The 25,943-nt window shown below is 38.0% G+C and overlaps 2 protein-coding genes across 3 annotated transcripts in view; one reads left to right on the forward strand and one right to left on the reverse strand.

The window, feature by feature from the left end:
- RAB14 (RAB14, member RAS oncogene family) lies at positions 1–25,225 on the reverse strand. Its single transcript, XM_025933623.2, has 8 exons — positions 25,091–25,225; positions 16,178–16,236; positions 15,000–15,053; positions 13,321–13,498; positions 8,868–8,934; positions 3,735–3,822; positions 3,306–3,336; positions 1–2,323 (listed from the first exon to the last, which is right to left on the reverse strand). The coding sequence occupies exons 2-8, from the start codon at positions 16,227–16,229 to the stop codon at positions 2,146–2,148; spliced, it is 648 nt and encodes a 215-aa protein (XP_025789408.1). The 5' UTR covers positions 16,230–16,236; positions 25,091–25,225; the 3' UTR covers positions 1–2,145.
- Positions 24,020–25,943, forward strand: part of LOC147575029 (uncharacterized) — a 36,921-nt gene continuing 34,997 nt past the window's right edge. For both annotated transcript variants that reach the window (XM_086683888.1, XM_086683889.1), the window contains exon 1: positions 24,020–25,761. In XM_086683888.1, the coding sequence (XP_086540014.1) occupies positions 24,594–25,211 (618 nt within the window). In that variant the 5' untranslated portion in view covers positions 24,020–24,593 and the 3' untranslated portion in view covers positions 25,212–25,761. The remainder of the gene's footprint in view (positions 25,762–25,943) is intronic.

Genomic DNA, 25,943 nt, shown 5'->3' on the forward strand with positions numbered 1-25,943 from the left:
TTTTAATTTAATCTAGATACAGGTACTTTATTTACAAATATTTAGATTAATAGCATTTTGTTACATCAAATGAAGAGTACAGCAGTCTGAATAAATCCTGTCACAAAAACAATAAGACCCACTGTAACTAACTTTGGGAATCAGGGTATTGCACCTAAACAAGCCACAGTCTTTAGTTTGTGATTGCTACCTTATATCCCAATGGGTGGTTGGTTTTGTTTTTGAAAATATATACACACACCAGCAGGTCATGGTCCCTGGGCAAGTCCCTTGTGAAGCAACAGGGTAAGCAAAATGGGTCACTTTTAGGTCTTTAACAGAATATACCAATCTACTCCAGGAATCTTGTTTTTAAAAAAGTTCAACGAAGACAAAAATAAAGATGAGTCCACAAATCAATCCAATCCTATTTTCTGCACATTCCAGTTTTGGCTTTTATTTAACATTGACTATACAATACTCCAGTACTACCACATGTTTACAACCCAGAAAGTCATATTTTTTATTTTTACTTTAGTGTCTGTAAAGAGGGATTTAAAATGTGTATTTTAAACACAGCAGGTGAGCTGAGTGACTTTAGATAATACACTAAGGTTTACCTATCCTACTTCAAATAACCTCAATTCTCAGTCTGAACCATAAACTCCATCAGAAATCAATCAAAAGAAGTAAAGAACCTGGTGAAACAGAAGTTTGTTATCCAAAGAGATCGTTTCCCTTGCAACACAGTATTCTTTCAGTGGCCAAACCACCCAGTGCAAAGTAATAACTTACTTCGGATCGGATTGGTGCAAACACTGGCGCAAACACTGAAACACCGTTAGAAACACTTTCCCTTTTACAAAACAATTTATGCCCCCATGACATAAAATAGCCCCTTATACTAAGAACACAAGGGATACCTTAAATTATCTCACTGTAGTGTTAAAAATGCACAATTTAAAATCCCTTAACAGCAGACCTGCGGTTCTGACTGTCCGGTCCACAATCTCACCATTCCAAGAAGATAAAGGTATAAAAGCTTAAAATGTGCAATAATAAACCCAGCCTTTTTTCTTTTTCTATACAGTAAGGCAAGAAATGCAGCCTGTAATGCAAAACGTTTACAAAGAGAAAAGCAGGTTAGCACATTGTCGATTGCACAAGAACAGTTAAGAAAATCAGCAGGTAAGCCACGGTGCAAAGATGGAACAGAATCTGCTAGTGTTAATCCTCTCGTGCTAGGAGCTCCTTCCAGCATTGTGTCCCCAAACACTGCCAGCACCAGAGGGTGAAGCCAGTATTACCTGTGAACTGCAGTTGTGTCTATTTCCTTGTGTGAAATGGAAGGGAGTAACATGGTCACATATAGGTCATACTGTACAAACTGGTATTTTATACTGTTCCAATGCCAGTAATCAATTTATTTTCTTCATTAAAATAATATACACAGAATGTATTGTTAGTTCGGTTCCTTCAAATTTTATACATATTTACTTTCTGCTAAAGAGAAAAGGATAAAATGGTGTAAAAAAAAAAAAAAGATAAAGCTATTAATTAAGCACGAGAAAAGATAAGTGGATATTTCCCTGTGCAAGGCTAAGACAGAAGCAAACCTCCACGAGAAAAATGCCACCCACACGACAGAAAATTTATCCAACGAAAACAAAACAAAAGCAGTTATAGAGCCCATTCTCTATCATCAGAAGTCATTTCACAGCAATAAACTTACTGGTTACAACAGACATACTTGAACAGTTAAAGATGGGGAGAAAGGCTTAAGATATCAAATTAAACCATACAGTAAGACAAAGCCTTGCCAAAAAGAGGGAAGGATAAAAATCATTTAAGTCCAGCATCAGTGCTCAGTTTAAATCATGTACTGGTGACATACCTATCACGAGGACGATCAAGGGGGAAAAAAAAGTCTAGATTTACCATGCAGGAGAGATTTATTACTCTACTTGCCTTTGATAACCTGATTACACCTAGTTGTTTAGCAGTTTAGTATTGTGTTAAACTGTTTTTACAACAGAGTTGTTTTTTCCTTTTTTTTTTTTTTTTTAATTAAACCCAGTAAGATGTACAGAAGACAATGAGGCAGTAAAAAGTACTGCTTCCAACAGACAGGTGAAAGGTCACACGGGAGCTACGGCAAAGAGGTCACTAGCAGCCGCAGCCTTCTCTCTGGGGTTGGGGTTCACTGGTTAGCCGGCCTCCCTGCGGGGCTGAAGGCTTGTGTTGTACACCGGACTCAGCAGCATTCAGATCCAGGCTTCCATCCTGAATGTTCTGATAGATTTTCTTGGCAGCTTCAAGGAAAGCATCTTCTACATTCTCTCCCCTGAGAGGCAATCGACAACTTTATTCAAGAATCACAGCTCTCCACGAAATTTAGACATGATGCACTTTTGCTAACCTTTAGTCAACTGCCATGATGTCTTCAACTTAGCCAATGTCATCTAACAAGAGATTACCAAAGACTGAGCTAAGGAGAGCAACGTGGGGAAATAATTTCTGTGGAAAAGCACGTGAACGCGGTACCAAGAGCTGTTTCTACAAGCCCCAACTGGATAACAGGGTACGTTCTAATCATTAAAATGTTATACACTAATATATAATGAAAATGAAGAGCCAGTTTTGTAACTGTGAGAAGGCATTCCAAACACAAACATCTCAAAACATGCAGAACAGGATTCCAGGATTTGTATGGTCTGATTAGCCAAGCACCAACTATACTGTTTTTATCATGTGATGGCGATATATTCATGCTCGGCTATGTTCACACTTCAGTTCTCTTAATACTAACAATACAGATGGCACTGAACAAAGGGGCTAGCTTCTCACCAGCAAGAGATGTTTGACTTAATAAATGAAGATGGGAGGCCTGGGGTTCAATAATGGACACGGAGTAACAATCAGAAAATTAATTATGCTTCTAATTATTCTTAGACATTGTTTCCTTAGGTCATGCTTTTTAATCAGCAGTATTAAATGAACAGATTAACCAAGCTTGAGTCTAAGATGCCAAACTCAACCTCAGTTGTGAAAGTCAAACGCTTTTGAAATGCTAACACAACTTCATTTATTAACCTGGATTACCAACGGGAATAATCAAGGTACAATCTTTTAGGAAAAGTTAACAAAAAATATTACTTTTAAATGTGAAAAAGGAAACAAAGGGATGCGTGCTTACTATTCTTCCCACCATAAGCGTTATTACATGCAAATATATTAGAATCCATTTTCCTTATGTGTGGTTCTACTTTGAGAAGTTTGAATGTAATTAAACATAACTGAAAATGATTAATTTTAGCCATACGTACGTTTTTGCACTTGCTTCAAGGAACAATAAGCCTAAAAATAAAATTCAGACTTATGATTAAGACATTTCAAATTAACTCAAAAGGGGATTATCTTCAATAACACTTGAATAAAACTTTCCCATGAATAAAAGTTTCCCATCAGCTATCAGTACTCCTATCATAGTATTTTATGAAACAACACATGTTAGCTTGAGATGGCGGGGAATCTTTATATTTGTTATTAAATACTTGCACTACCCCCAACATGGAAAACAGGAATGTCAAATAGAAACATTTTATTTCCTCACTCTGGAAATGTAAGCAGTTGCCATTAAAAAAAAAAAAAAAAAAAAAAAAAGTCACATAATCTGCAGTATCAAAATCCCACCCTTCCTTAGAAATTCTACGTGTGAACCAAAACCCCCATTAAAAATCTTAAAAGAAACCCACCATTTTCTTCAGCAAACTGTTTGGCTTCTTCATATGTTACATCTCTCTGTGCCTCCAAATCTGCTTTATTTCCTATGAGAATTATTACCTAATTTGTGACCAAAAGAAAGACATCTTAAAACAAAAGCAACCATTTAAATCAACCATTAAATTTCTGAAATCCAAAAACCTTGACAGAAAAAACAAAGGGGCCTAAAAAGGACACCCAAGTACCAGCAATCTCATCTAGCAGACACATATGAAAAATCATCAAGTCAGTACTATTAACAGGGATCTCAGCAATTATTTAGGCCACGGGCTGACAAACTGTCTATAAAGGGCAAAGAGTAGATTTTTCAGGTGTGCAAGCCATTCAAAAACAAAACAGTCCATGAGGCACAACTGGTCTAGGCCAAAGGTTATGACTTATCTGAGTAAGCTTACTAAAGGGGTCACGGACAAGCTCCCGGGGATCTGCGAATGCGCTGAAAGTAAGCACAGAATGTTGTCAACAAGTACATTCCCTGGAAGAGAATGCTCATGGTTTTCATCAGATTTTCTAAAGTTTCTAGGACCCTCAAAAAGTTAAACTACTAGTTCAACTCCTTCAGGCTATAGGTAAGGAAATCAATGCTCAAATAAGGCAAAGGAATTTGTCAACGTTTACTCGGTGAGTCAGGGGGAGGAAGATAGTAGAACCGAGGCAGAAAACCCAAACTGTGACCTTGAAAAACTGTCCTTACACTAGCTAGCCCTAGGCAGGACTACATTTGTAGCAACTGATAACAAATGTCTGTGTTCTGTGGGGAACAGTGGTGGTGGGAAGAGGGAGTGGGGGGACACATATGCAGACAAGTTCAAATCCAAGGCAAAATACACACACTTATCTATACTCAGTTTGGAATCATTTATACAGGTGAAGTTAGGCCAAAGTTAAAGGCAGCTCTGAAAAGCTCTAAGAAAAAAGTCTGCAGCCTTGGAAACAGAGCTTTGATCGTTATGGTGCTTTGGGAGGGCGGGGAGGCATTTATGGATAAACTGTCTCTGTCCATATATAACCTTATTTCATACTAACGATCCCCCCTTCCTTTCCCTTCCAAACAGATGTGGTAATCCAGATGCAGACAGGAATGGATGGTTTCAACCAAAAGTGATTTCCACCATTAACTTTTTCTCATGTGACACTGCAGCACCTGGCTCTCCTGTTTCTAAAACACGATGTCTAACGAACTGAAGAACCACTGTGATCTGAATGTAAACCTTGAGCAAGAACACTTAAGCAGTGTAACAAATGTGAGCATTTTTCAATCAGTGTGGACAAGGGCCCACTAAAGAGGGAAAGATTTTCACATGGAGTCAGTCTTTTAAAGAATAAGGTAAGAACACTTAAAAAAGGAAATCAGCTTAAAAAAAAAAAATCAAGGCTGATAAAGTCATGGTGGCCTAATACAGAGCCATTATAAGACAAGTACTCAAAACAAGAAATGTTTTGTATGTCAACTATATTTCAGTTAAAAAAAAAAAAAAAAAAAAAACCCAGGGTGCGGCACCTGGGTGGCTCAGTCGATTAAACCTCTGACTCTTGATTTCAGCTCAGGCCATGATCTCATGGCTCATGAGTTCAAGCCCCATATCGGGCTCTGCACTAACAGCCATGGAGCCTGCTTGGGATTCTCTCCCCCTCTCTCTGCCCCTCCCCTGCACATGCATGCGCGCGCGCTCTCTCTCTCTCCCTCTCTCTCTCAAAATAAATAAACTTAAAAACAAAAAAAAAACCACACCAGGGTGCCTGGGTGGCTCAGTCAGTTAAGCATCCAACTCTTGATTTTGGCTCAGGTCATGACCTCACTCAGAGTCTGGGAGATGGAGCCCTGTGTCAGGCTCTGTACTAACAGTGCAGGGCCTGCTTGGGGTCCTCTCTCTGCCCCTCCCCAGCTCATGCACCTACATATACATGTGTGTGTGCTCTCTAATATTTAAAAAAAAAAATGGAACTGCACACCTTAAATGGGTAATTATGCTAATTTTATCGCAGTAAAGCTGTTTTTAAAAATAAAAGATAATTTAAGAAATTATTTTAGGGGCGCCTGGGTGGCGCAGTCGGTTAAGCGTCCGACTTCAGCCAGGTCACGATCTCGCGGTCCGGGAGTTCGAGCCCCGCGTCGGGCTCTGGGCTGATGGCTCAGAGCCTGGAGCCTGTTTCCGATTCTGTGTCTCCCTCTCTCTCTGCCCCTCCCCTGTTCATGCTCTGTCTCTCTCTGTCCCAAAAATAAATAAACGTTGAAAAAAAAAAAATTAAAAAAAAAAAAAAAAAAAAGAAATTATTTTAAATGCTAGCTGAATGGAAACGCTGCCTCCTCTCCCAATTCCTTAAGAAGTTCCAAGCCGTGCTTTACCTATCATCCTGAAAGGAGACATGAACAAGTAGCATGCTAACAAGACAGAGATACAAAATATACCAGACAAGATGGGAAGGTATGGAACCTCCATAGAGAAATTGAAGGCAACTTTATAGAAAATGTAACATTTGAGCTGGACCTTAAGAGATTTTCTTTTGTAGGGGAGCAAATTTTGCCACCTCAAGATAGGCCTCTTTGGAATATTAATTATCTTAAGCTAGTTTATTTTTAAGAAACACCAGACAGAGGTAAAGCTCTGAAAACCCAAAGTTACCCTTTACCTTAAGAGACATTTACACTTAGAAGAAAAATCTCCATTTGTAAGGGTATTTCCCTCTCAGTACCAGGGAGAGGGTACCGACTCAACCTCCAGAAACTTTTAACAACTCTGTCAATTTATTTCTTAGACCAACCAGAAGAATCTTGAAAGGTAGAGGAAAGTTTTTCCTCCATTAACACTTTCTTCTGAAGATGTGGTAAAATTTAAAGAGGCATAAATAAGACAGGAAAGACATGCCTAACTTGTCATTATACTCCTCTAAGAACCCTCTACAATGAGGCTTTTTTTTTCTTTTTAACATTTTTCTTGAAATAACTATAGGAAGCTTACAAAAGTAGAGATTCTAAAGACCCTTCACCAAGCTTCCTCAACAGTAGCATCTTACAGACTTTCAAAACCAGGGAAGTGACACTGGTGCACTCAATTTCACCAGCTGTACACTCTCATGTGTGTGCACAGTTCTATGCAATTTTATTACAGGTACAGATCTGTGTCACCACTATCAGGATACAGAACTGTTCCATCACTACAAAGGAAATTCTCTGTGCTGCCCTTTTTATAGTCATCCCACACCACTCATAGCCTTCACCCCCATCTGTTAACTCCTGGCAACAATTCTGTCTTTTTGAGAGTGTTTTTATAAATGGAGTCATTCAAAATGTAATTTTTTAAATTGACTTTTTTCACTCAGCATAATGTCCTTGAGAGCCATCTAAATTGCTATATGCATCAATAGTTCATTCCTTTGTTTCACTGAGGAGTATTCTGTAGTATGAATACACCAGATGGGTTAACCACTCACCTACTGATGGCCATCTAGGTTGTTTCCCATTATTGTAAATAAAGCTGTTATGAACATTTATCTATAGCTTTGTATGTATACCTACAGTGGGTTTAAAATGATAATTGATATGAAAATTCCAGGCACAGTCCTTGACATAAAAGGCAAATGACATTAACTTTCAGTTCCACCAATTGCTTGCTGTTCCTTGATTAAAAAAAAAAAAAGCCAATCTTACCACTGATAACAAAGCCAAGTAAGACACAGGCCTTATTCTGAAGAAGCTCAGAGTCAGTCACAGCTCACGGCCTTTCCTCACCTGTTCCTGGAAGCCTTATTCACCTCTACAGTCCCAGTTCAAACATCACTTTCTCTGTAAAGCTGGATTCTCCAGACAGCACTGCTTATCTGGAGCACTTCCAGTAACACACACACCAGTTGCTCCAACTCCTATTTCACTCTGCTTTTCAGCACAGTTAAACACATACGCACAGCTATCTCCTTACTAGACCATAACATTCCGTGGGCCAAGATGCACCTTTATCTTTGGCTACTACAGAGTCTAGCCTGGTAGTTGGCCTTTAAAATCTCAGTATCTTCTCACTCTGGCTAAGAAGCTAATTTTTATTTTCATTTTAAAAAGAAAAAAATTTTTTACAGTGCCTGGGTGACTCAGTCAGATAAGCATCTGACTCTTGATTTCAGCTCAGGTCATGATCCCAGGGTCATGAGATTGAGACCGAGTCAGACTCCACACCCAGTGGTTAAGATTCTCTCTCCTTTTCCCTCGGCCCTTCCCCAGCTCATGTTCTCTTTCAAAAAAAGTCTTTTTAATTTGCAGTTTGAAAATATAGCACAATAATGCTTACTTTTTGAATTTACTTTTTAATATTTAAGTATAGTTGAGATTTTTTTGGTAAAAAAATTTTTTTAATTAAAAAACTAATTTTTTAAAGCATGTAGAACTCTTTTATCTTTAATTGAAATTTTACTGAGATAATTGTAGATTCACAAGCAGTTAAGAATAGAGATCCAGAAACAAAGAAGATGAAATATAACAGATGAACATAGCGGAAGGGAAAAAAAATTAAGGTAAAACCAGAGAGAGAGGCAAATACTTAAGAGGCTCTTAACTATAGAGAACAAACTGAGGGTTGATGGAGGGAGGTGGATGGAGATGGGCTAGATGGGTGATGGGCACTAAGGCACTTGTTAAGAGCACTGGGTGTTGTATGTAAGTGACGATCCATTGAATTCTACACCTGAAATCAATACTACACTGTAAGTCAACTAATTTGAATTTAAATAAAATCTTGGGGACAAAAAAAAAGAAAAAATACGAGACCCTTTATATTTTTCCCAGTTTCTTCTAATGGTAAGATTTTATGTAACAAATGCAGATCCCTTTCAAAGTGATTGTTTCAGATTTCATAGTCTCCACCTCACAGGAGGTCACCACTCCATTCATAACATTTTTTTTTTTAACCACAAACATGAACAAAAACCAAGTATAAATACAAAACCTAGAGTAATTACTACTGGAAAAAAAGGTTAACTTCTCTTTAATTAATTTAAAAATAAAATATTCTCTCATTCTTAGTACTCAAATACAAAAATCCTATTAACAAATAACTTTCCTTTCAGGGTTAGTGTAGTTCTCAAATTTTCTGTAGAACAAAGGTTATTCAACTTACAGTATTTGGATTGGTGAGATTCCTTGCATCTGTCAACCAGCTGCTTAAGTGGTTATATGTACTTCTTCTGCAAAAATTAAAGTTTACGTGTATGACTACCACATACAATTGCCATTTCAATTTTTTAAAAACAAACTTCAATAAATATTTAAAATATTCACTTTTATCAAAATCTGTTGAATGTAAACACATATTTTCCAAAAATCTAGCCTAAACCTATTATTTTTAAATAAATAAACAATAATCCAACAACTTTCTAATTACATTTCAGGAGTAAACTGCTTGCATTTAAAAGTACATTCATAAAGCACACCAATAGGCAAGCAAGGAACAACACAGAAAATTAATGAAAACAATTCTGAACCCAGAATTTACAATCTGAAGTAAAAACTAAGATTATTTTTAAATCATCCAGATTTTCGACCACAAAATGGAGACATAGCACCAAAATGTCTCACAAATGGTGTATGTTCAGTGGCAAACATGTTTGCATCTGTCTTTTTCAAATTAGAAACCAAGACAGTCACACTATAGACAGATACAAAATTCACCTTTCCTTAAAGAGAAAGTTGAATACGACAGCATAAAAACTGGCTTTAGGGGTGCCTGGGTGGCTCAGTCGGTTAAGCATCTGACTTCGGCTCAGGTCGTGATCTCACAGTTTGTTAAGTTCAAGCCCTGTGTCATCAGGCTCTGTGCTGTCAACTCAGAGCCTGGAGCCTGCTTCAGATTCTGTGTCTCCCTCTCTCTCTGCCCCTCCCCTGCTTGTGCTCTCTCTCTGTCTCTCAAAAATTAATAAAAACATTAAGAAAATTTTAAAACAAACGTGGCCTTAAAAAGGCACTTAATACATCTGACTGGAAATTGAAGTCCCTAGATATCAGAGCAAGTTTATTCTAACTCTGTACTCTTATTTACCCAGCAGCTAAATCATTTTGGGATCCAGACTGCCTTATTTCTCCACTTTCTCCAAGCATTAGTTTAGAAACTCATAGGCTCATTTGCCCTAGCCAAACAGGCCCGAAGAGAGCAAGCAAATTTAAATAATATACAATATTAAATACAGTATAGTATTAATATTTCTCAGACTCTACCGAAAGGATCAAATAAAATTTTGAAGGTTAAAAATGTTTCGGATTGGGGGCACCTGGGTGGCTCAGTCGGCTAAGTGTCCAACTTCAGCTCAGGTCATGTTCTCACGGTTTGTGGGTTCGAGCCCCGCGTCAGGCTCTGTGCCAACAGCTCAGAGCCTGGAGGCTGCTTCAGATTCTGTCTCCCTCTCTCTCTGCCCCTCCCTCACTCACACTCTGTCTCTCTCTCTCAAAAATAAATATTAGAAAAGATTTTTTTAAAAAGGGGTTTCTGATTTAAATACATTCACAGAACTTTAATCCATCCTACTCATTTAACAGGTAAGTAAACAGAAGCCCCACAAAGATCCAAATGATTTCAGAGCCAGGCCCTGAACCCTTTGCACACACACTGTCCTCAAAGTGTTTCAAATTTAGCCTTGTGAATATATTCCATCATCTCCAGCTGTCAGTACCTATATAAAGTTGGAATATTCCAAACACTTAATCCTTTCCCAGTGGGAACTGAAAAGGAGTCCTAAGATTCTCTTTTTACTGTGCTAAATCATGTTACACACAAATCACCACCTAACTGTAAAAAAAAAAAAAAAAAAAATCAAATAAACAAAAGTAACATTTTCCTGACGTTTTATAATTTTCTAATGGTCAAATATTTTTAAAAAGCACAAGCCATATCACTTTACTCTTCAGTATTTGCAGCACTGACATACTTTGCTTTTACACATAAATTTATCCTACTTTGTGCACAAAAACTCAAATAGCACAAATACAAAAATATTTATACTGATTTTAGTAAATTTTAAAATGTCAAAGCTGGCAGGAACAGTGAATTACAAACTGCCATTACTTTGGTAAACAGAAATCTACACATCCTTTTTAAGTATACAGATCACGTAAACTTTAGTTTTAGTAATTATTTTATTAACTTAAATTCACCATAATTTCAAATCTATAAATACAGCAGCATCAGAATATTCATTAATTAGTGGTAATAGTGCTAAAAAAAAAAAAAAAAAAGTGCAACTATACCCCTAACTTTGGCATGGATGTTAAATCAAACAACTGATATAGCCAAAAAAATTGCCATGATAAGCTATGTTATCAATTTAGAAAAGTATCATGTAACAATTATAGTTAATGCCAAGAATAAAAAATATTACTAAAGCAGGAACTTTCAAGTTTGCAAAATGTCAAGGATTAATGCTACTATGAAATGTAGCATATGAAAAACACGGGTGTAAAGCCTGAAGTACTTTTTTTCAATAATACTTTTATTGGGATATGAACATACCATAAAGCTCATCCTTTTAAAGTATACAATGTATCAGTTTTTAGTATATATTCCAAAGTTGTGCAACAATCACCAGTATCTAACCCTACAACATTTTTATCACTCCCAAAAGAAACTCCGTACCCATCAGCATTCACTCTCTGTCCCCTGGCAATCTACTTTCTGTCTCTGTGAATTGGCCTATTCTGGATCTTTCATATAAATGGAATCATACATGTGGCCTTTTATGTCTAACTGCTTTCACTTAGCAAAATGTTTTCCAGACTCATCCACCTTATGGCATATATCGGAGTTTCTTTTCTTTTAATGGTTGAATTATGCTCCATTGCATGAATATACCCATTTGTCTATCTCTTCCTTAGTTGATGGGCATTTGGACAGTTTCCAGCCAAAGTACTTTTGATGACTTGAACAGACACATATTCTACCAAAAGTAGTTACTATGCTTAAAAGCAAACATGTATCAAATCATCACTTTGTAGATCTTAAACTTACACAATGTTATGTGTCAACTATATTATCAGTAAAGCTCAAGGGGGAAAAACACAAGCACACACAAAATAAAACAACTACATTACAGATTGATAACTCTAAGCACATATCAGCACATTTAAATTGATTAATAATGAATAGAGTTTTTAATTATGCAAAGTCTTCGGGAATGCACCCCTCATAAGGATGTCGTGTAGAGATGGCCAGGTTCTTTAATATTCTTCCCACAAAACTATTTACTTATCATGTTACCAGTTCCTGGCTATAAAGAAAAGCATTAAGGCTATTTCACTCCTTTTGCCCTGAGATCACCCAACTCTAGAACTCAATGAACTTCAAGCACTGTAATTATAATCAGCCGCTATCTTCATTCTAAGTCCACATTTCCCAGTGTGTTCCTCAATAAAATAAGCTTAGGAAACACCAAACTAAATTAAGTTAAAGAATTTTTCTGCAGAACTTCTCAGGGTGCTAACATGTTAATGTGCGCTGTATTGTGACTCTTCAAGAGCAAACATATAAAGCATTTCTCAAAAGGAAATATGCTTGAAAGTCTAATTATCATTTGGCCCCACTCACCCATCCCTACCTCCTCTCAAAAAAATAAGACAAGAGTCACAATGCTTTAAACTGGCACTCTGCGGGGCGCCTGGGGGCTCAGTTGGTTAAGCGTCCGACTCTTGGTTTTGGCTCAGGTCGTGGTCTCACGGTTCATGAGACTGAGCCCGGCACTGGGCTCGGAGCTGACAGTGCAGAGCCTGCTTGGGATTCTCTCTCTCCCTCCCCTGTTCACACACTCTTTAAATAAACAAATAAACTTTAAAAAAAATAATAATAAACTGGCACTCTGCGTTAATATGAAAGGTGATCCAGTTCATTTGCTAGCTTAGCACAGTTTAATGAAGTAGCCCAATTTTCCATGTTTTTCTCAACCCAAACAGGGTCCAGCTTTGTTATGTTGTATCAAGTGCTTTCAGTTTCCAGAAAGCCAAGCTCAAATAAACTTAATCTTGCTGCATGTGGTATTGCAAACCATTTCAATCCATTTTAGAGCAAAAAAGAATTTAAGTGAACGAACAATTAAATACCTCAAACACCTTCAGATGGAAGCATAAGAACTTTTTATAACCTACCATGTTGGATTAGCAAAACTACTTAATTCCTTCCCTGACCTTACTTTGAAAAAGTGTGTTTAACACTAGAGACTGAACAGAGTAAACTCAAGACTCGCTTGCTTTCTACTGAAGTGAAAAGAACAAAGTTTGGTATAAAATATTATTTCACCTCAAATAATTGAACAGATGCTGCTTTTCAGAATAGTATTCTTCTATTAGCTCCACCAGCATCTCCTAAAGTTTTTCTTCAGTCATATCCACTTTCAGAAAAGGAAATCAACATGTTACATACATCAAGTCTTATACAACAATTTAGAGAAGAAACCATAAAGCCCAAATAAGCTCATGTATAGGCACACAATCACAAACTAAAGAATGCCTACATTGATAAAAAAGGAGACCACGCTGCCTAAAGTAGACTTCTTTTTTCAAGTACGAAGTTTGAAAAACTATGAATCTCTTACCTAGTGATATCATACACCATAAGCGCTCCCGCAGCTCCTCTGTAGTAGCTCCGTGTAACAGCCCTAAACCTCTCCTGTCCTGCTGTATCCCAAATCTGCAGTTTGATTTTTTGGCCACTAACTTCAATTATTCTTGTACCAAATTCAACACCAATTGTGTGAGGACAATCAGCCATAACTGTTAGAGAGGAAAAGAAATAGAATATAATATTCCAACTTCCAGAAAGCTTCAGATTAAGACCAGCAGAAAAAAATCCACTGGATAATCAAATGACTTATTAAGGCTTGTAGGCTATGAATGGACTCAAGCTAGCGCTGAAAAAAAAATTAACAAAAACCCAGAGGTCAAAGAAATCTGACTAGACTAAAACAGAGGTGAGCAAACTTCTATAAAGAACCAAATAGGGGGACCTGGGTGGCTGAGTCAGTTAAGTGTTCAACTCCTGGTTTCGGCTCAGGTCATCATCTCAGGGCTTTGTGGGTTTGAGCCCAGTACTGGGCTCTGTGCTGGCAGTGTGGAGCCTGCTTGGGATTCTCTCTCTGCCCCTCCTCCACTTGCACCATCTCTGTCTCTCTCTCTCTAATAAATAAACTTAAAAAAAAAAAAAAAAAAAGGACCAAATAATAAATATTTAAGTTTTGTAGGCCAAAAGGTCTGTCACAACTTCTCAACTCTGCTGCGGAAGCACAAAAAGCAGCCAGAGACAGTAAGGAGAATGAGCATGGTTGTGGAAATAAAACCTTATTTACAAAAACAGGCAGTGACTGGATTTGGCCCACAGGCTACTGTTTGCTAACCCCTGGACTAAAAGAATCTGCAAATTAAAAATAAAGATTTTAATAAGTTCTTCATAATATCAACATTATACTATTTAGACTTCTGATAATCATTACATATAACAAACCAATCAATGGTTTTAAGACTCTAGGAGTTGTTGGTCAGATGTTTATCCTGGAAAATACTATCGATATCTCAAAGAAAAACACATTTAACATATACTTACAATCATATATTGGCAGGTTATATATGTCTAATCCAGTAGGACAAGCTTATTAGTCCTTTCCTTATAATTAGGCCACTGAAAACCTAAACCCACTACTCTGCGGTACAAGTACACACAGACTGCTGGAGCTTTCACAAAATGTTACATTAAGCAAAAACAAAACAAAACAAGCCATAAGAATAATTTCAACTATATGGAGACAATTTCAACTACATTCAGCCTATCAGTTACATAAAATAAGATGGTCTCTTCCTCTACCACCCAAGACAGAATTGTACTTCAAATATTAATAAACCAGTCCTGGCTACAGAAAGAATTTTATTTAAATATCTCCAATCTATTATTTAGTTGACAAATGATACATGCAGCAAATTTCTAATAATTTCTAAAATGGTGAAGTCACAGAAAAGATTATTTAAATCTGACACTGTAATATACATTTTAAAAAATTTCCTACCATCAAAACAAACTAAACAAGAAACTCAAATTATATATGGTATATAAAAATCAACACTCTGTACATGCAGGTGTATTTCACTATATATACACCTATTTAAATTCACTCTCTAAAGAAATGTTGTATTTAAATGCATATAGTGAAAATGGCACTTTTAGAAAAGTAGGAAAGTGACAATAAAGCATGTATTTATGTTTTACCTTATATATTGAACTTACATTTTTTTTCTGTAAATTGATGAAGTAAGCAAGATTTTCCTACTCCCATGTCCCCTGTTTCAAAAAAAAATTTCAAGTGGCAATTACATACTCAGTTTTATACTCTTATAATTATATACAATGATTGTTATATCCCCTACCATATCACATCACAAATTTCTGGGACATTTGAAGTTATATTTCCCTAATATATAATGAGTTTGAAAGATCATACAGGTCACTTTTCAATGTGATGTACAGACTGACGATTCCTAACCTTCAGTATGATAGAACTGAAGTTATAAATTATGTTAGTTAATAACCATCAGATAGGAAGTGCTTTCTAACAGAGAAACTATTGTAAGAGCATTTTCTACTTTGGGCTGTTTCAAAGTTTTGTATTGTTTTTTTCCCTTAATCCATGCATTAAAACAAAAGACTTCTGGGAGTAAACAGGGCAGCATATAACTAGCAGAAATAAAAAATTCTAGAAGTCTGATGGACTAGATCTCGTATTTTCTCATATTCCTTGTATTTCTTATAGAATTCCACAAAAGAAAAGCACGTACACTACATGAAAACCACAACAGAATAGATGCCATCTCCAATTGTACTATAGCAATTTAACCTTTGGTGAAGAAAAGTGTTACAATACAATCACATATGATCAACATGTGACAATCAGTACAATCGTCTAATATATAAAGTATATGTACTTTCAACTGAGCTCTTACAACTATACTTGGGTAAATAGCATTGTGTTTTAATTTGAGCAATTATCTTGAAACTTAATGGAAAAACTACCAATATCATATTATATATATTACACAATTACTCTGAATCAGTGTTCTCTATCACTTTTTGGAATCCAGGGGGCTCCAAGGGCTTTCATGATATTTTTGGAAAGTTATCAGTACTCCTAGCAAATCTGTCCCATTTCCAGGATTAACAGCTTTCAGGCAGTCCTCAAGAACAATCAACATCAGTTCAAAAGGTACCCACCACTGTACTATAGAAGTATCTATGGCCACAATGCAAAAAGTATATTACTGCAAAAATAAATGTTATTAAAGGAGCTTGAATTTTGCAGTGAAAAAAATCATACACTTCTTCTGGAGTGGTATCTTAAGTTTTAGTATATAAATATTTTATACATTGACTTTCTTTGCAGAACAAGAGTATAAGTTAAGTAAACTTACCGATAATAATATATTTAAAGATGTAAGAGTAGTTGTATGGTGCAGTTGCCATGGTGGCACTAAAAACAAAGAAAAGTGTGTTACTGCAGAAGGCAAGTATACACAAGTTACCCAGTTGACCGCTGCTAGCCTTTAAAGATATATAAAATACAGCATATGATTATAAACAAAATGTATGCATGCATACATTTCTCAAATTGACCAAATGCATAAATTCTCTTGGATGAATATTAACATTCTCACATACTATCCATAGAAATATTAAGAAACCATTATATCAGAACAATTCCAGTATCTCACTGTAGGAAACATCCAATAACAAAATTTCAAACAAGAAAATCTTTATAAACTTAAGTTAAATATCACTGTAGGGGCGCCTGGTTGGCTCAGTCCATTAAGCATCTGACTCTTGATTTCAGTTCAGGTTGCATCTCACAGTCCTGAGAGCCCCGCTTCAGGAAGCCTGCTTGGGATTCTCCCTCTCTTTCTGCCCCTCCCCTGCTAATGCTTCCTCTCTCTCTCGCTCGCTCTCAAAATAAAGAAACTTTACAAAATCCTTATTTTTTAGGAACAGTCCTCCCTCCTCTTTGAAGTCCCCACTCGTCAACTGATCAAATGAATTACTGATGTCCAACTTGTTCAGGACTCTTTGATTTCACAACAGAATGTTATAGAAAGTAACCACTAACTTATAAACATAAAATAACCCTTTTTAAAACTCTACTTTAAATCATGGTTAGCATAGCTTCCAAAGAAAGACCAATCATATGATTTCCAAACCAAATTACTGCCAGGATTAGATAAAACCACATGAAACTGTTGTTCTTGTATTTTTTAAAAAGTCATTTATTTTGCAGTTTTATATGGCTCAACCTAATACAGAATTTGAAGATTATGTCTCAAATGCCTACTACATACTACTCTAGAAGCTGAAATAATGGCATAAAATACCACTTACATTTATAAAAATTAGCAAGTTTATGTATTAGAAAATACATATTTTTTTAACATTTATTTATTTTTGTGAGACAAAGAGAGACAGAATGCAAGTGGGGGAGGGGCAGAGAGAGAGGGAGACACAGAATCTGAAACAGGCTCCAGGCTCTGAGCTGTCAGCACACAGCCCGATGCGGGGCTTGAACCCACGAACCGTGAGATCATGACCTGACAAGGCGGACGCTTAACTGACTGAGCCACCCAGGCGCCCCTGTATTAGAAAATATTTCTAAAGATCACAGCCTATTCTTTACCTTCAGATAGACTTAACCTAAATAATTCTAATTTCTTTCTACTTTAGTAACTTTAAAAAAAACCTCTCCAATTTATTCAAATGAATGCCTTGAATGTGTCAGACACTGTGCTAGGTGCTAGAAACAAGAAGTAAATTCTAATACTGGTAATGATTTCCTGTAACATTTATTCTCAAACCAGTTTTCAGCTTAAGGAAAAGATAAAAAATTATACACACACACACTTATAAATATTTGATCCCATTTCTAAAATTTTAATTTCCAGTATTTTTTAATCTGATTTTACTGTCATGGTCAATTGTCACATTATATAAGCCAGACATAAGACATTTGTAGAAGTTCAATTACTAAAACTAACAAAATTACTATATAATAAAATTTAACATGTAGAAAAAAATATATATTTAAAATAAGTATATAACTGCTATCAGGGAAGAGAAAAAAGTTCATTACAGTAAGGTATTAGACAATCAGGACACAGTAGAGTCTTCTCAATGAGCTGTAAGGATTATTTTAACAAAAGTGGATGCCCTGCTACCCATTCCAGCTTGACGTGTTGTAACATTTTTATCATCAGTCTTCAACATCACTGAAAACTCCCTTAACCAGTTCGTACAGGAAGGGAGTTTTTCTAGTTAGATTAACTGATTCTGAACATAATAATTTGTTTCCCTTTTTCCAGACAATGGGGACTCAAAACTTTTAAGAATGAACTTGGTTGGTCCTGAGGCTAAAATTGGTGTGGATTATTCACCAGATCCCAAACACAAGGAAGAAAATATTCTTTCACAATAAAAATGATATTTAAAGGTTATTAACTTCTTCATCTGTATTCTTCCCAGAACCCTGTAATTAACTTTTTTTTTTCCAACGTTTATTTATTTTTGGGACAGAGAGAGACAGAGCATGAACGGGCGAGGGGCAGAGAGAGAGGGAGACACAGAATCGGAAACAGGCTCCAGGCTCTGAGCCATCAGCCCAGAGCCCGACGCGGGGCTCGAACTCACAGACCGCGAGATCGTGACCTGGCTGAAGTCGGACGCTTAACCGACTGCGCCACCCAGGCGCCCCTGTAATTAACTTTTAACTTCCTTTTTAAGCTCCTCTTTTCCCATTCAAACTTGGGGAAAAGTAATCATTCAGTCACCTTGAAATTACTGTCTTTCATGTTCTTACCTTTCTGATTTTCCTATTTCCTTTCCCTCTTCTTACTGAAACTTGTAGCTATATATACTTTGCTGCCTTCCATTATACTATGTTGAAACCAAGGCCTCTAACAATCCTAATATCTTCTTGAAATGTTCTAAAGTCTAATCAGGAAATTATAAACCAATTCTAGTTGTATTAATTTGTGTGCGTGCTAGTCATCACACAAGCATTAATTATCTATACAATGACCAATTTTCAAAACATTTTTACAAAATATCAAGCATTAATTAGCACACACTATTCCCAAATAAAAGAGAATGACCACTATTTCACAGTGAATACCAGTGCCCTGTCTTTACCCCACCACACAATTTTCTGGTTCAAGTTTCTTAAAAATGACCCAAAAAGCAGAGTTAAAAAAGGAAACCTACTCAAACTTAGTAATTTCAGTAGACAATGAAGGCAGAAAATATCTACAACTGTAGTCACTAACATAACAGATCCTCCCTTTCTTATTATAAGCTAAGATACTACCTAGGTTTAAACATAATGTTATGCATAACATTCACTCAAAATTATGTATTTATAGTAGAATTATATTCAAGTGGTCTCCTTTTAAATATTAGCCATGCTTAATATGATTTTAAAAAAGTATTTTTCAACATCATTTCTTGCACATGGAATGAGACATACCACTGTTAAGGTGAAGAATGTACTTTTTAAAGTAGCTTTGGAAGGGGAAACAAGTTTTCTTCTTATCACCTAAGGATGCTTTTGCTTTACTCAAAAGTCAAAAACTGGAGGTCCAGTTCAAACACTGAGAACATGAGTTCATTCAACACTATAATCTCCACTAATTAAAAAACCTTAAAATACTCTGTAACTTGTACACAGCTACTGATGTGATTAAATGCACTTCTTTCCATGTGTTACAAAAGCATGTGAATAAAGTTCATATGAAGATAAGCTCTCATTCAATGCCTTTGATTTCCTTAAGAGTAGTACTACGTTCAGGGGCACCTGAGTGGTTTAGTCAGTTAGGTGTCCCAACTTCAGCTCAGGTCGTGATCTCATGGTTTGTGAGTTCAAGCCCAGCATCAGGCTGTCTGCTTTCACAACAGAGCCTGCTTTGGATCCTCTGTCCCCCTCTCTCTCTGCTCCTCCCCTGCTTGCACTCTCTAAAATAAACATTAAAAAAAAAAAAAAAAAAGTACTATACTGAGACAACAAGCATCATTAAATACAGGTGAATAACTTCTAAACTAATAACAAATGTAACTGTTACATTACCATTTATTAGGCACTTAATATGTACCAGGCAATGTTTTAAACGCTTTACATTCAATCTCAATTAATCTTTACTACTACACTCTTATAAAACATCTATAATCCTCATTTTATAGATCAAGACTCAATAGGTAAGTAACATGCCCAGGTCACAAAGCTAAGTGGTCAAGTCTATACTGAACCTGAGACTGTTTTGACTGCAGAGAACCCCCTCTAACCACTACACCATCCCACCTCCTCCATAGTTATGAGATGCACCATGAAACCCTTCTGTGATACTTAGGAAGACATATCTTTTTCAGTTCACTCACTTGGTTCTAATTTAATACTCTAAGTAGTACTAAAAAAATTATATTCAGAGGATGCATTGTAACCAGGATTTGTAGATATGGATAAATGATAACACTAATTCAAATTATATCTACTTACAAAAAAGTTTCTGAAATTAACATTCGCTGGGAGTAAACCATGGGATGATCAGGACTGTTTCCCTACTTTGTCTTAATATAATTCTTACTTAATTCTCACAACTCTGCAGAGTCATTATCATTATTAGGTTTATGTAAAAACTGAAAAAATTGAGGTTTGGAGAAATTCACTGATTTGGCTACTGCTACAAAGTTAGTAAAATGGCAGAGCTGGAATCTGAATTCAGGCCTGATTCCAAAGAACATGATTTTCTCTAAGGTAGCTATGTAGACTGATAAAATAAAATCAAAAACTCAAAAGAAAAATGGAGGATAATTACAATAAATATTTAGGGTCATAGTTTTACTATCAGCTCATCTAAAATTTAGCTCTGAGCTTCCTGGCTGTCAAGAGAAAGGATTAATAAGTGCACATTAAGCACTGATGATTGTTGTTTGGCCCCTTTTAAATATTAACTATGCTTAATATTGCTTTAACAAAAAATTTCCCTAGATTAACATCATCTCTTGAACAAGAAAAACATATCACCATTAAAGTAAGGAATATATTTAAAAATGGGGTATGCTACTGCATAAAACTATGCAGAGTGTTTTTCACCTAACAAAATCATTGATCTATTTCCAGGCCAATACACAGAGATCTATCTAAATAGTTACTAAGTGCACACTAAAAACTAATCATTGTTGCCCCCAAAATAAAATTGCATGGTCTCCATACAGTTAATCAAACATCTCTCCAAATAAGATTATACAGACATATAAATGACTGGATTTGAAATCTGCTGGTAGATGGGAAGGTTAGGTACTTTTCATACACTCAGCTTATGGAAGTATGAATTACCACATTTGGGGGGAAGTAATCAATATATTTTAAAACCTTAAAGATAATCCAAATCCCCCTTTGACCAAGAAGTAGCCTACAGATACAAAATCTTCAGTCCATAAGGTCCAAGGGCATTTAATGCAGCATTTTTACAGAAAAAACAACAACCCCAAAAACCAAAAACCCCAAAAACAAAACCTGGAGACAATCTATACTCCTATCAACAGGGAAATGATTAAATAGAGTACATCTGTATTATGAAATAATACGCATTTAGTTTAAAAACCATTTATATATATATACACGTATTATTAACCTGAAAACATATCCATGATTTTAAGTGAAAAAAAGTTGGCAGAATTTTATGCAATAGCATACACACATACACACACACTCTCTCTCTCTCAATCCTGTATACAGGTAATATGGAAGGATACACACCAAATTGTGAAAAATGAATACTTGGATTTAGAGCAGAAAAAGGATAGAAATTATTAACTTTATATATGCCTGGACTAACAGTACAAGCGTGTACTATATTCACTAGTAATGTTCTAAAGTATTCAAAGTAGAGACAATAAAAAACTATGAAATATTTAAGACATTTTAATATATAATTCTAATACAAAATAAAGACTAAACAGAACCAAAAAACTTCCCTTTCATAACACTTTCAACATTATTTCCACATTTACAATATGGGGAACATCATATGAAGTCAATCATATGATCATCCTCAAAAACCACTCCCTCCAATAATCGACAGTAATTTTCCCATTTTGTTTTTTTTTTTAAAATAGCTTGGCTTTTTTTACCGTGTTAACTTATGCACTATGTCTGACTAATCCTTTCACAACTGCTATATAGCTATTTTATTCTACTCCTTAGAACATGTTACCGTATAATTTTTACATAACTTATTCAAGACAACACAGGCCAAAAACAACCCACAAAATATTCCAGGTGATTTATATTCTGATCTGCACTGTTAAAATTAGTTAAGCTTGTTTTGTGTGTGTGTGTGTTTTACATGCAAGACATTTTGTTTAAATACCAGAGCCAAGATAGACTGCTTTTGTGATTCCAATACAGAAATATTTGTTGATCATCTACTAAGCACAAAGCCTTGGGACTAGGCTTGGACAATATAGTAATGATCACAAAAATCATTGTTCCTTGCCTTCATGAAACTTAAGAACAGAAGCAGTCTGATTTGTTTACAAGCCCTCTAACATGGAATGCTACTTGATCTGTCAGACAAGTGGACCCAAAACTTGGGCAGTTAATCTAATAATCTAACCTAACCAGCGAGAGTGGTCAATTTCCTTTCCTCAACAGTAATGCAATCTCTGAAAATAACCCACCCATTTGTAACATCCACTTAAAAAAACTCACTTTGGACAAGATATTTAATGTCATACTTGTATATAAATTAATATAAATTAGGAACTAGATCCCTTACTGTGTCAAGAAAAAGACAAAATTTTCCAGTTAATTATGATGGTATGCTATGAATAAGAAGTACTCCAATACTGCACCTCTGTTCACAGAATGAAAGTACTTAAAAGGGCAAAACACTAAAACCCTGTACTTACTACTAGAGTTAAAAGGTTTAGTAATAGCAAAAAAATTACTGATGAAATATGATGTCTGAAACTTGCTTCAAAATAATTTGGTGGAGAGGGTATAGGTGTATATAGATCAACAAGACTGATCACTGTTAACACTGGCTGATGGGTAGGAGAAGGCTCAGTGTATCACTCTCTTTTGTACATGTTTAAAGCTATCTAGAACATAAAGTTTTTTAAAAGTACAGTCTCTGATACTTCTATTTGTACACTGCTGTCTCCAACCATGCCTGACATTTCTAACCACACAAAAATGTTTCATGCTTTAAAAAAAAATAAAAAATCTCTCAGTTGCCCTAGTTTTAATATATTTGCCTTAACCAAAAGTTTCCCCTAATAGTACAAAATCTTACTAAGATTATGCAAAAATATTTAACACTGATAAAGATTAATTTTAAGAACACTCCAAATTCTGTCGCACAGTTCAAGTATGCCACAACAATAAAGTTTAACATGAAATTTAAAAAGCAAAAACTTTTTAAAAGGTAGCTTTAATTTCAAGGAATTTTTTTAGGTTATTAGAATCTAAAGAGATTTTACCTCTTTACAATAACTGCCACTTATTGAATGCCTAATATACGCCAGCTACTTTATACACAATCTCTAACCTAAAAATTCTTTTTACAGGTAAGGAAACCAACTAAGAGTTGATATATCCACAGTCCCACACTACCAAAGGGAAAATGAAGATTCAGGCCCAGGTCTAACTGGACAACTCTCTGATTTAATTGAATCAACAAATATTAAACAACCACTACATGCCTGGCACTGTTACAATGGAGCACCTACTATATGCCAGGCAAGGTGCTAAGGGTTTTTAATCCCATTTAATCCTCGCAACAGCTCTAAAATGTAGGTACAACTATCCCCTGTATAGATAAGGGCACTGACTCTGAGAGGCTAAGTCAATTCCTTAAGGTCACTCAACTAGAAAGCGGCAGTATTAGTGTAGAAACCCTCCAAAACTCTTAACCACCACATGCCTCGAGGCATGCACGAATAAAAGGGCCTAAGCAGAACTGTGGAAAAAAATACAGGCAAGTGTTGGGGGAAGGAGTGGGAGCTGGATTACTGCAAGGTCAAGTCTGTCTCCAATAACCACATACAAATAAAAGGCGGTTGTGACAGTAACAAAATGAGCAGTAAACTCTGCAAGAGTTCAGGTGAGCTGACACTTGTGTGGGACCACCAGAAAAGCACTTGGCCTCCGGGAACCCCAGTTTTGTCTTCAAATATACAATGAAAACCTTGCCATCTCCCCTCTGGAGTTGGGAGAATGAGGACTGGCAGTGGAGGAGTGACACTACAGACTTCCAGTTATAAAGAAGTCGTCAGTTGTCATCCAGTGCAAACGTAGGGAAAGAGGAATTAAGCTGTGGGTACATTTTACGTGGCCATGCCTGTAACCCTAGCCTAACTTGAGGGTAGTGGAGAAACACCAGGCACAGTGCAGGCAGAGGCCAGTCGGTAGGAAGCATCCTGAACCAACCGGTCACATCGTCACTTCAAGCCTCAGTTTCCTCCCTTGTAAATGAAGATAACTTTGCTTATCACCACGGGCTACTCGAAGAAAACCCTGTGGGAAGACACCTGGGCTGCACCCAGCACACGGTAAGGTGCCAACCATCAAAACAAACGCTGGCTTCGCCGTTTTTCCTTCCATTCTCAAAATGCCAAAACTTTTTTGGTCTTCTCCACCGCTTCTCCATGCTACCTAAGCTCGAGGCCTCGGAGGGTGTCCGGGGCCTTACAGGGCCTCACCCCAACCAGGACCTCGCAAGCATAAGACCCCTTCCCCAGCCCAAGTGCACGGTCTACCCACATCGACAAGGACACCGGGGCTAGTCCAAGATGCCGGAGAGGCTGCGAGGTGCTGCCTTTTGTACTCCGGGCAGACGCGGCCTCCGGGACGGGGAATGCCACGTCTGGGCTCGTGGGCTGCGAGGCGGCGCTGCCCGCGTGGATAAATACGGCGGGGGTGGTCCGCCAGAGCGGCAGCGGGGAGAGGGGCCTGCGGGAGGTGCGTGTGTGCCCGGTCCGGTCGAGGAGGCGGGGAAGGCGCGGCCGAACACACCCTTCCCCGCACGCCCCGCAGCTCTCGGCTGGGCGGGGAGGACCAGAGGCTCGGGCGGACGCAGCGCGGGGACACCCCCCGCCCCCGCACGGGAGTCCCGTCGGGCCGGGCGCCGAGGTGCCCGGCGCCGACTCCGGGCTCGCCGCGGCCTGGCAGGGCCGGCCCTGCGGCGCCACCCGCCCGCCGCCCTGCTCGCAGTCGTCCGCACCCCGGCCCCCGGCGAGCCGGGCGAGGAGGCCTCGGCCGGACGGACACTGCGGAAGGCCCGCGTTACCTGGGGGGTTGCTGGTGGCTGGGCAGCTTTCCGGGCGGGAGGGGGGCGTCAGGACGATGAAGAGGAGTGCGGGCGCAGCTGGAGAGGGGCAGGGGCGATCGGCCGAGGCCCCGGCAGCTAGCGGGCTGGCCGAGGAGGTGCAGACGCACTGGCAGCAGTAGCGGTGGCAGCGGCGACTGCTCCTGCGGCTCCCTCAGGATCTTCCTCGGGCAGGTCCAAGATGGCGGCGCTCCCTGCACAGGGTTTCCTGTCACCCTCGCAATGGGCCGGACCACAAAAGAAGGCGGGGAGGGGAGGGGGGAGAATGCGCGCGCAGCTGGCGGAGCCCCGGAAGAGGGTGGCCGGCGCCTGGCTCCCTAGCCACGCCCCTTCCTCAGCCCTTCCCTCTGGACTTGTCGCGCCGCCGCCGAGGCCCGCCCCACTGACCGTGGCGCCTGAAGGGGCGGAGGAAAGCGCTTCCGCGCAAGCGCGTTCGCGTGCTCTTGCCTTCTAGAGAAGTTACTGCGCAGGTTCGCGTGGAACCTACGGAGAGACCAGTAGGTCTTGGAGGGCTAGGTTTGTCACTTTTCTGGACTTTTTACAATTTTTAATGCCACCGAGTACTACTTACTGGACGCATGTGGTACACCGGCCACAATGCTAACCATACAATTACAGCGTTCACTCAACGTGTATGTATTGAACGATTCCTACGTAGCAGTGAGCACTTTGGTCCCTAACCAGGTCCCAGGTACCTATCCCCATTTTATCGATGGCGAAACTGAGGTTCACGTTGATCAAGTCACTGGTCCCAAAATCATGCGACTAGAACGTGGGCGCTTCCTATTGTTTCACCTTTGTCTTTTTAACCTCT

Source organism: Puma concolor, chromosome D4 (assembly GCF_028749965.1).
Source record: "Puma concolor isolate L17-30 chromosome D4, mPumCon1.1.hap2, whole genome shotgun sequence".
In the NCBI taxonomy this organism is placed as follows: domain Eukaryota; kingdom Metazoa; phylum Chordata; class Mammalia; order Carnivora; family Felidae; genus Puma; species Puma concolor.